Source organism: Ovis aries, chromosome 6 (genome assembly GCF_016772045.2).
Source record: "Ovis aries strain OAR_USU_Benz2616 breed Rambouillet chromosome 6, ARS-UI_Ramb_v3.0, whole genome shotgun sequence".
NCBI lineage: Eukaryota > Metazoa > Chordata > Mammalia > Artiodactyla > Bovidae > Ovis > Ovis aries.
In genome coordinates, this window is record NC_056059.1 from 34,371,498 (window position 1) to 34,384,015 (window position 12,518).

The following is a 12,518-nucleotide window of genomic DNA, read 5'->3' on the forward strand; positions in this document are numbered from 1 at the left end:
GAATATTGATATCTAGAATATTTAGGTATTAAGGATAAATATGAAATAAGAGAATAACTCCAAAGAAAGGGATAGATTTTAATGTTTTTTAATTAAAAAATAATGCACATAACTGTCTGAAAACCATTTTAGCTGAAATTCAAAACTCTGATTTACTTCCTAATAGAGATAGACAGCTTTATGTTACATATGTTAACGTACTTTGAAAGGCAACACAAATAAGAACATGCAGATAGATAGACATTTTATCATTAAAGCCCTTCATGAAATCTAAAATTATTTCTCTTCTATTATTACTTGCAAATAGAATGGTAAAAATAATATTAATAATTTTTTTTTAAAAAGCAGAGTGTTCTCACAAATGTTAGGTTCAACATAAAGAAGATAACTCATTTATGTTTTCATAGAAAGAAAATTTAAAGTTGTGAACTTAGGCAAAGTGAAAATGTCATAGCTTTGTTTAGCACATATTTGAATCAAAGTTTTCTAAAATCGTTTAGTGTTACTGGAGGTCATCTTGTATTAAAACATGTTTTACAATCCTATTTTGACAGTTCAACAAATATTTCACATGAAGAAAAAAAAATGCTAACATTCAATTAAATTACTTTCTGCAGCCCCCACAAAAGCCCACGAGCTAAAATAGTATTGTAAATTTCTCTGCAAAGTTGTGCTCCCTTTTATGTGCCAGAATGTAAAAATGATGTACTTGGCCCTTGGTGATTGCAAATATAATAACTTTGTTAAACTGTTAATAAATAAATCAGTATGTTCTTAAAAATAAGTTGTCTTAGTATTCTAATACGTCTCTTGCACATGTCTGCAAACTCACTAATTCAGAAGTCTGTATTAGAGATGTTGGTTTAAAGAAATTAATAAGACATTGGTATGCTCGTCAGTGCCTGTAATTATCTTTTTCAGTTCCAGAAGGTATTCGGGGATTATTTAAGAGCAAAAGATAAATGGTGTACCACTAAATCCTATTAAATCAATGCATGGACATAACAGCAATAGAAGTAAATAAGCTATGGAGGTCTGAATACCAATAAAAAAAAAATGGTTTTATATAGCTACTTACATCATAGCCTAGAAGTTCCGTTTGTGTGGATTTATCTACTCTTGAAGCAAAAGCCTTCTGTAAGTGCTGAACTTTTTCCTGCAGGAAAAAAAAAAGAGCAAAACCAAAACACACTTTTGTGAGTCATGTGCTTCTACACTAATATCCCCCCGAATTAAAATTTGATTACTGTACAATTCATGATTGTGCATATATTCCGCTGTGGTGGTGCTTTACTTATCAATTTGAACATTCAGAGGTTTAATTTTCAGGTCATAATAACGTCATTTTTGGCATCTTTTCTTTTAATACAGGAACCACTAAGTCAGAATCATGGCTGAAAGCTAGAGACATGCTTTGCTTAAATCCAATATCAAATGATTATGCTAAGTTTTCTATAAGCTACTGTTTTCTTTAAATTGAGAGGATTTTACTGATACAGTTTCAGAATGTTTACACGTAAAATTCAAAACATTTTCAGTAAATACCATCCTATTCCACTTTGTATATTTTTAATTATTTACTGCTTCTAATTCTCTCATTCCAAAATCTACACATTTAGGAATCTGCCCTGTAGGGGAGCCTACATGAATCCAACCCTGTTATAATTAAGAGATACCAAACATGAGGAAAGTTTGGGATTTCATATCTCAAATGCAAATGTACTAAGTCTGGTCTACTAATGTGGCTGGCTTCCCCCACCTGCCAACGCAAGAGACACAAGAGACTCAGTTCAGTCCCCGGGTCAAGAAGATCCCTTGGAGGAGGAAATGGCAACTCACTCCAGTATTCTTATCTGGAGAATCTCATGGACTGGGAGCCTGGCAGGCTACAGTCCATAGTGTTGCAAAAAAAGAGTTGGACACGACTGGAGAGACTTAGCATGCACATATGCACAATGTGACTGGGCCTCTGGCTCTGGTCTTCTTGGTACTAAATGTGTCACTTACAGTAAAAATTATCTTTGCATATTTATTATAATGTGTTCACTGTGTGTCTAGCACAGCTCAGAGTGCTGTACTCACATGATCACACCTCATCTTGGGATTTTTTACTATGATTACCACCCATTTCAATGAGTCTGCAAACTGTAAGTTAACAAGTTTAAGTTGGGTTTCCCAAGAAGTTCATGTGATTCCACTAGGTTCTGCTTTTGTCTTATGTTGATTTAAGGAGAATTTTATTTTATTTTCTTTACTTGGTCAATAAAAGAGCTGCATAATATTTTAATGGTAAAAATTGATACAATTCATCATTTAATTTTTTTCCAGGAAGAGATAGTAGTCATCACAAACCTCACTAACAATACACAAAACTGTTTCTTCTCCTCCACTTCTCCCCTCAGGTTACTCCTCCTTTTCTCTTCCTTTCCCTCTCCTTAAGAAATACTCTTTCCTTTAAATTAAATTCACTTAAAAGTGAACACTCTCTCTTTCCCTTCAGTTCAGTTGCTCAGTTGTGTCCAACTCATTGCGACCCCATGAACCACGCACGCCAGGCCTCCCTGTCCATCACCAACTCCCGGAGTTCACACAAACCCATGTCCATCGAGTCAGTGATGCTATCCAGCCATCTCATCTTCTGTCATCCCCTTCTCCTCCTGCCCTCAATCCCTCCCAGCATCAGAGTCTTTTCCAATGAGTGAGCTCTTTGCATCAGGTGGCCAAAGTTTTGGAGTTTCAGCTTCAATATCAGTCCTTCCAATGAACACCCAGGACTGATCTCCTTTAAGATGGACTGGTTGGATCTCCTTGGAGTCCAAGGGACTCTCAAGAGTCTTCTCCAACACCACAGTTCAAAAGCATCAATTTTTCGGCACTCAGCTTTCTTTATAGTCACACATCCACACATGACTACTGGAAAAACCATAGCCTTGACTAGACGGACCTTTGTTGGCAAAGAAATGTCTCTGCATTTTAATATGCTGTCTAGGTTGGTCATAACTTTCCTTCCAAGGAGGAAGCATCTTTTAATTTCATGGCTGCAATCACCATCTGCAGTGATTTTGGAGCCCAGAAAAATATCAGCCACTGTTTCCCCATCTATTTGCCATGAAGTGATGGGACCGGATGCAACGAACTTAGTTTTCTGAATGCTGAGCTTTAAGCCAACTTTTTCACTCTCCTCTTTCACTTTCATCCAGAGGCTCTTTAGATGTTTTTCTGGAACTCTCTTGCTCTTTCCCTTAAATCGTTAATAAGATATGAAAGTTATCCAGGTTGGTTAACAAAATACATACATAATTTAGGTAAACATAATTTTACAGATATGTATTTACAAAAAATACCTTATGGATTATTAATGACCAAACCTTCTAACTTTCCTCTTACAAAAATTCTAGAGCTGCTATGCAGACAATAGTGAAATGGAGATTAGATAATCTAAGCTGTAATATGTAAAGGGATGGTTTTCATTTTTTGAAAAAGGTAAGTGAAAATGTGGCCACTTTTTCCAGTATAAATTTAAAATGAGAATTAACAAGTTGCGTTTATTTAGACTCCTATTAGAATGTGCTGCTGCTACTGCTGCTAAGTCACTTCAGTCATGTCCGACTCTGTGCAACCCCACAGATGGCAGCCCAACAGGCCCTGCTGTCCCTGGGATTCTCCAGGCAAGAACACTGCAGTGGGTTACCATTTTCTTCTCCAATGAATGAAAGTGAAAAGTGAAAGTGAAGCTGCTCAGTCGTGCCTGACTCTTAGTGACCCCATGGACTACAGCCTACCAGGCTGCTTCGTCCATGAGATTTTCCAGGCAAGAGTACTGGAGTGGGGTGCCATTGCCTTCTCTGATTAGAATGTAAGGAGAGGGCAAAAAAGTAGTAACACTTAACATTTGCTGTCACTGAACGGTTGTTTGGAAAGAAATTAGCCACTTTGAGTGGAAGTGATACGGGGTCTTTCTCAGGCAATGACATTTGAAAATATTTAGAAGTGAGCGAGACCCTGACAAAGATATATATATAAACAGCTACTAGTTCAAACTTGCCTAAGGAGAAACAATGAAAGGGACCATAGAAAGAAATGAGACTGTGGTAAACCAAGTCCATGACAGAGAGGATAGAATTCTATATCAAAGGCTTTTAGGTTTATCTTAATTTTTCAAATATTATTTTGAAAATGAAATGAAAGGCCAAATAGTATATTAATTAAATTACAACAGAACTTATTTAAATACTTCCTTTCACCTTCCATAAAAGAATTACAAGGAAGCAACCTGGAGAAAAGAAACATTTGAAGTACATTAAAATTTATTTTTCTGGACCATCAATTAATTTCCACATGCATGTGATTTAATGTAGCTTTTTTCCAGTATTTTTCTATATAAGCAAACAATTCAATTTCTTCTTCCAGATTCTCTCAGAAGGACAAAGGAGTATTAAACAATTCAATTTTTGGCAGATACATTTTATAAGTAACTAAACCCCAGACACTTTTCAAGGAATTAAAATACTAATATTTATTAAATTGTGTTTAATAGTATAAAATTTAATATTTATTAAATTGTGTTTATTAAACTATAAACACACCTTTTAAAAAATTCTGGTTCAGAAAACATCTGTGTGCTAATTAAATAGAATTAACAAATAACTATCACATTCTGTAGAAAAAGTAAGCAAAACAGGATGAAAAAGAGGAATTTTATTATGTATACTTTTTATTATTTTACACTGCTGATTTATCTGACTTTTGAATATGTGGAGGTTTTGAATTTTATAGAATATTGCTATATGAATAAAAATATATAATGGTTTTCTCTCCAAATTTTTGATTAATCTCATCTAACATCAAGAGTAATACAAAACCTGTATATTAAAATCAGCTACCATAAATAATGTTTATAAACCAAAGAAAACATACATAGTTTACAAACTTGCCAAATTTAGTTATTTATATTCACCCTTTTCTCTACTTCTATAATCCCTACCACTACATTAACAGAATACAGTTACATGCCAAGCACTGGTATCAAGTAATTTATATGAATCCTCTCAAGAATGTACAATGTCTGTTATTGTCTATTCTCAAAAAAAACAGGAAATTGGTCCTTAGTAAGTTGAAATTGTTGCTAAAGGCCACATAGGCTATTAAGTGAAAGAGGCAAGTTGGAAAACCTTTATCTGTCTTCAAAATCTGGTGTCCTTTCTAAAAAGATATTCTGGCTGGAAAAGCTGCAAGTGTCATTGCTGCTTCCACTTCACGTATACATAAGGACGCATACCAAATGCATAGTCACTATCCAGCTAGAATGAAAATAAAACTGCCTTTGCTGTTCATCCTGCCTAAATGCTCTAATGATTCTACTAAGTCATTCTGCTGTACTGTAAAAACAGTTTAAGTACATTAGATGGTGACTGCAGCCATGAAATTAAAAGACACTTACTCCTTGGAAAAAAAGCTATGACCAACCTAAACAGCATATTCAAAAGCAGAGACATTACTTTGCCAACAACGGCCCATCTAGTCAAAGCTATGGTTTTTCCAGTAGTCATGTATGGATGTGAGAGTTGGACTATAAAGAAGGCTGAGCTCCGAAGAACTGATGCTTTTGAACTGTGGTGTTGGAGAAGACTCTTGAGAGTCCCTTGTACTGAAAGTAGATCCAACTTGTCCATCTTAAAGGAAATCATTCCTGAATATTCATTGGAAGGACTGATGCTAAAGCTGAATCTCTAAAACTTTGGTCACCTGATGTGAAGAGCTGACTCACTGGAAAAGATCCTGATGCTGGGAAAGATTGAAGGCTGGAGAAGAAAGGTGACAACCGAAGATAAGATGGCTGGATGGCATCACTGACTTGATGGACATGAGTTTGAGTAATCTCTGGGAGTTGATGATGGACAGGGAAGCCTGGCATGCTGTAGTCCATGGGGTCGCAAAGAGTCGGACACGACTGAGTGACAGAACAGAACTGAGGATTTATCAGCTTATTTCCTTTAAGAGCTGCAATTCCACAAAATACCCATTTTTATAACCAACAAGGCATTTGGAACATGAGTCAGGAATAAAATGATAAAATTTATACAGCGTTATAACACAAAATTGAAAGATGTAAAAAAGCAAACTGAAAACTAAATGTTGAATGGCATTAAATTCTTTAAAAATAGGATTGGTTCAAACAGGATATTCTAAAACTATATTCTGCTTAAGTAGTAAGAATCATTTCTGGTGTATGTTTTATCCATTGGCCAATCATAGATCATAAAAAAATATAATAGCTACCATTGATAAATGTATATTTTTGCACTTTCACATGTGCACATGCAAGCACATGTCATTGGGGAAGAATTGAGAAGGAGAAAATGTGATTTAAAAAAAGAGAAAATAATCAAAAAGCTAGTAAACTTGGCTCTTATTCAGATTCAATAGAGAAATCAAAAACTGCGCAGGCAAGTGAAGTTAAGACAATCTGACATCACAACAGCTTTACAACAATTCCTAAAGGACTCTAAACAGGAAAGGCCATGGCTAGAAACAGAAGTATCACATATATGGAAGATCAACAGTAAGGGCAAACATACAATAAAAGTAAGAAATTATCCACAAACAAGCACAGACTCAAAACCAGCAACTGTTAACTGAGTACAAATTCAGGATACAGTAAGTCCCCTACATACGAACAATTCCATTCTAGGAGCAAATTTATATATTCAGTTTGTTCTTAAGTCCCACAAAGTTATTTTAGGTACCTAACTAACATAATCAGCTATATAGCATTGTACTGTAATAAGTTTATAATGATTTTCACACAAATAAAAAAATAGCAAAAAATAAAGAGTACCTCTTTAATCTTACAGATTAGTACCTTGAGAAGTACACAAGTATAGCACAACAGCTGGCATACAAGAACTAGCATCAAGTCAACAAGCAAGAAGAACTGCTGACTGGAGGAGGGAGAAGGGGTAGAAGACGTCAGAGCCGAAGGTTTGTCTGCAACAGGAGATGGAGGCTAAGCTTCAATCCTACTCACGCCTGACATTAACGGCACAGGTTCTGGATCCTTGCTAGATTTAATTCTACCTATCTCTTGCTTCTGGACATTCTGGACTTGAAATAAAGATGCTGTAGTGCTGTACTCTACACAGTATTGTGCAATAAAGGACACAAAAACACCACCACTTGTAAAGGATGTATGCACATGACAATGTATGCTAGACATAGAAACTAACTTACGTGATTTGACACGTAAAGAAACATTCACATCTTTGAAAGTTTGCAACTTGAAGGTGTGTATGTAGGGGACATACTGTATTGAAAATTAATTTGAAATTAGGAGGCCAGAAACTGAAAACAATCTTGTTAGCTGCTGTAGTAAATACGTAGACTGGTATATCAAAACCTCATGGGAATCACAAGCCAAAAATCTACAACAGATCCACACACAAAAAAGAAAGTGATCCAAACACAAAATGGCAATAAGGACATACATCTCAATAATTACCTTAAGTGTAAGGGGATTAAATGCTCCAACTAAAAGATACAGACTGGCCAAAGAGATACAAAAACAAGACCCATGTATATACTGTCTACAAGAGACCTACTTCAAATCCAGGGACATATACAGACTGAAAATGAGAGGATGGAAAAAGATGTTCTGCGCAAACAGAAATCAAAAGAAAGCTGGAACAGCAATACTCATATCAGGCAAAATAGACTTTAAACTAAAGACTATCACTAGAGATAAGAAAGGACACTACATAATGACCAAAGGCTCATGCTAAGAAACACTAGTAAAAAAGAAAAAAAAAAAAAAAAACACTTTACAATCTGTATGGAAACAGAAAAGACCCTGAAGAGCCAAAGCGATCTTCAGAAAGGAAAAACAAAGCTAGAGGAATCAGGCTCCCTGACTTTAGACTATATCACAAAGCTACAGCAATCAAAATAGTATGGTATTGGCACAAAAGGGGAATATAGATCAATGGGACAGGATGGAAAGCCCAGAAATAAATTCATCCACTTATCGTCCATTAATTCATGACAAAGAAGGCAGGAACATACAATGGAGAAAAGTCAGTCTCTTCACATAGTGGTGCTGGGAAAACTGGGCAAGTACATGTAAAAGAATGAAATTAGAACGTTTTCTAACACAATACACAAAAATAAACTCAAAATGAATTAAAGACATAAATGTAAGATCAGATAATATAAAACTTCTATGGAAAAATATAGACAGAACATACTTTGACATAAATTGCAACAATAGCTCTTTGGTTCCACCTCCTAGAAGAATCAAAGTAAAAATAAAAATATCAAATGAAGCCTAATTAAACTCAAAGGCTTTTCACAACAAAGGGAACCATAAACAAGTCAAAAAGACAATACACAGAATGGAAGAAAGTATTTCCAAACAATGTGACTGACAGGTATAAATCTCCAAAATTAACAAACAGCTCATGTAGCTCAATATGAAGTAAACAAAGAAATGGGAAGAAGGTCTAAACAGACATTTCTCCAAAGAGAACATACAGATGGCTAAAAGGCACATGAAAAGATGTCAATATTGTTACTGGAAAAATACAAATCAAAACTACAATGAAGGATGACTTCACACTGGTCAGAATGGCAATCATCATAAAGCCTACAAATAAGTGATGGAGAGGGTGTGGTGGAAAGAGAATCCTCCCCCATTGTTGGTGGGAATGTAAACTGGCACAATCACTATGGAGAGCAGAATGGGAGTTCCTTAAAAAACTAGAAACAGAACTACCATATAACCCATCTATCCCACTCCTGGGTGTATATCCAATAAGATCATAACTCAGAAAGTTGCATGCACTCCTACGTTCATTGCAGCATTATTTACAATAGCCAAGACATGGAAAAAACCTGCATGCCCATCAATAGAGCAACAGATAAAGAAGATGCAATGTGTGTATATATATGTATGTGTGTATATATATGTGTGTGTGTGTGTGTATAGACACACACACACAATTTTAGCCAGAAGAAAAGAATGGAATAACGCCATTTTCAGCCACATGGATAAACCTAGAGAAAATCATACTAAGTCAAGTAACTCAGAGAAAGACAATTATCATGGTATCACTTACATGTGGAATCGGAAAAAAAAAATGATACGTATGGATTTGTCTACAAAACAGAAATAGACTTCAAAAACAAATTTATGGTTACCAAACTGGAAAGGTGTGGAGGCAGGATAAATAAGGGATTTGGAATTAACATTACATATTACTAATATAAAATAGATAACCAACAAGGACCTACTGTATAACACAGGATACTTTGCTCAATAATCTGTAATAAGCTAAATGGGGCAAGAATCTGAAAAGCACTGGCTATACATATATAACTGAATAACTTTGCCATATACCTGAAACTAATACAACATTGTAAATCAAATATACCCCAATATAAAATAAAAAATTAAATTAAAAATTATAAATTATAATGCAAAAAAGGAAATTTATTCTTATTAAATTAATAAAGGTTGGTATAGGAAATACATGTAATTGTGATTATTACAGGAATAGATTAGGATAATTAGTGAGTTTAATTCCACTAGGGGATTAAAGATAGAAATTTAAAGGAGATTGTTGTAAGTTAGTGAAAACTTAAGAAAAGAATCCCTAGCAACATCCTACACTACCTTGAAGGGAGACAGATATATCCAAGTGCCAAACACACTCAAGCCACAAATTCTGATAATTAAATAAACAAGACAAGAGTAGCATTTCTCCATGCCAAGACTGAAGCCAACACCCTCTTCCAACAAAATGAGAAACAATGCTACATATGGACATCACCAGATGGTCAATACTGAAATCAGATTGATTATATTCTTTGCAGTTGAAGATGGAGGAGCTCTATACTGTCAACAAGAACAAGACTAGGAGCTGACTGTGGCTCAGACGATAACATGCTTATTGCAAAATTCACACTTAAATTGAAGAAAGTAGGGAAAACCACTAGACCATTAAGGTATAACTTAAATCCTTTATGATTATACAGTGGAAGTGACATATAGATTCAAGGGATTAGGTCTTATAGACAGAGTGCCTGAAGAACCATGGATGGATGTTCACGACATTGTACAGGAGGCAGTGATCAAAACCATCCCCAGGAAAGAGAAATGCAAAGACAAAATGGCTGTCTGAGGAGCTGTAACAGATGGCTGAGAAAAGAAGAGAAGTGAAAGGCAAAGGAGAAAAGGAAAGATATACTCATCTGAATACAGAGTTCCAAAGAATAGCAAGGAGAGATAAGAAAACCTTCCTAAGTGAACAATACAAAGAAATAGAGGGAAGCAATAGAATGGGAAAGACTAGAGATCTCTTCAAGAAAATTAGAGCTACCAAGGGAACATTTCATGCAAAGATGGGCACAATAAAGGACAAAAACAGTACGGACCTAACAGAAGCAAAAGATATTAAGAAGAGGTAGTACTAACACAAAGAACGATACACAAAAAAAAGATCTTCATGACCCAGATAACCATGATGGTATGATCACTCACCTAGAGCCAGACATCCTGGAGTGCAAAGTCAAGTGGGTCTTAGGAAGCATCAGTACAAAGATAGTGGAGGTGATGGAAGGCCAGCTGAGCTATTTCAAATCTTAACAGATGATGCTGTTAAAGTGCTGTACCCAATATGCCAGCAAATTTGGAAAACAGCAGTGGCCACAGGTCTGGAAAAGGTCAGTTATCACTCCAATCCTAAAGAAAGGCGATGGCAAGAATGTTCAAACTACCTCACAATTGCACTCATTTCACATGCTAGCAAAGTAACGGTCAAAATTCTCCAAGCCAGGCTTTAACTGTGCATGAACTGAAAGCTTCCAGATGTTCAAGCTGGATTTAGAAAAGGCAGAGGAATCAGAGATCAAATTGCCAACATCTATTGGATCACAGAAAAAGGAAGAGAATGCCAGAAAAAATATCCACCTCTGCTTCATTGACTATGCTAAAGTCCTTGACTGTGTGGATCACAACAAACTGGAAAATTCTTAAAGAGATGAGAATACCAGACCACCTTACCTTCCTCCTGAGAAATCTGTATGTAGGTCAAGAAGCAACAGTTAGAAGCAGACATGGAACAACAGGCTGGTTCAGAATCAGGAAAGGAGTACCTCAAGGCTGTATACTGTCACCCTACTTATTTAACTTATATTCAGAGTACATCATGCAGAATTTGGGTTGGATGAAGCATAAGCTAGAATCAAGATTGCCAGGAACAATATGAACAACCTCAGATATGCAGATAACAACACCCTTATGGCAGAAAGCAAAGAGGAACTAAAGAGCCTCTTGATGAAGGTGAAAGAGGAGAATGAAAAAGACGGCTTAAAATTCAACATTCAAAAAACGAAGATCATGGAATCTAGTCCCATCATTTTATGGCAAATAGATGGGGAAACCATGGGAACAGTGACAGACTTTCTTTTCTTGGGCTCCAAAATCACTGTAGGTGGTGAATGCAGCCATGAAATTAAAAGACGCTTGCTCCTTAGATGGAAAGCTATGACAAACCTAGGCAGCATATTAAAAAGCAGAGACGTCACTTTGTCAACAAAGGTCTATATAGTCAAAGCTATGGTTCTTCCAGTAGTCATGTATGGATGTGAGAGTTGGACTATAAGGAAGGCTGAATGCTGAAGAACTGATAATTTTGAACTCTGGTGTTGGGAAAGACTCTTGAGAGTCCCTTGGATTGCAAGAAAATCAAAACAGTCAATCCAAAAGGAAACAAACCCTGAATACTCATTAGAAGGACTGATGCTGAAGCTGAAGCTCCAATATTTTGGCCACCTTATGTGAAGAGCCAACTCATTAGAAAAATCCTGATGCTGGGAAAGACTGAAGGAGGGAGGAGAAGGGGACAACAGAGGACGAAATTGTTTGACGGCATCACTGACTGAGTGGATGAGGATTTGAGCAAGCTCCTGGAGATGGTGCAGGACAGGGAAACCTGGTTTGCTGCAGTCCATGGGGTCACAAAGAGTTAGACATGACTGACTGATTGAACAACAACAAAAGACAGAAGTACAGGTGAAGGGAGAAAGCTAAAATTGGGTAAAAGGGTATGTGATATCAAAACCTGAGATTAATTACCATATTTAATTATTTTTTATCACCATTTTGCTAATATACATATGATTTAAATAGTGCCACAACAGTCCTGGTTAAACCCTCACTCACTCACTCACTTCACTTGCTCAGTCGTGTCCGACTCTTTGCGACCCCATGAATCGCAGCACGCCAGGCCTCCCTGTCCATCACCATCTCCCAGAGTTCACTCAGACTCATGTCCATCGAGTCCGTGATGCCATCCAGCCATCCCATCCTCAGTCGTCCCCTTCTCCTATTGCCCCCAATCCCTCCCAGCATCAGAGTCTTTTCCAATGAGTCAACTCTTCGCATGATGTGGCCAAAGTACTGGAGTTTCAGCCTCAGCATCATTCCTTCCAAAGAAATCCCAGGGTTGATCTCCTTCAGAATG

The 12,518-nt window shown here is 36.4% G+C and overlaps 1 protein-coding gene across 7 annotated transcripts in view; it reads right to left on the bottom strand.

The window, feature by feature from the left end:
• Positions 1-12,518, bottom strand: part of CCSER1 (coiled-coil serine rich protein 1) — a 1,491,420-nt gene that overhangs the window by 674,698 nt on the left and 804,204 nt on the right. For all 7 annotated transcript variants that reach the window (XR_009600997.1, XM_060416879.1, XM_027970872.2 and 4 more), the window contains exon 9: positions 1,079-1,156. Coding sequence is in view for 6 of the 7 variants with exons in the window: in XM_060416879.1 (XP_060272862.1) it covers positions 1,079-1,156 (78 nt within the window). In the remaining variant the exon portion in view is untranslated. The remainder of the gene's footprint in view (positions 1-1,078; positions 1,157-12,518) is intronic.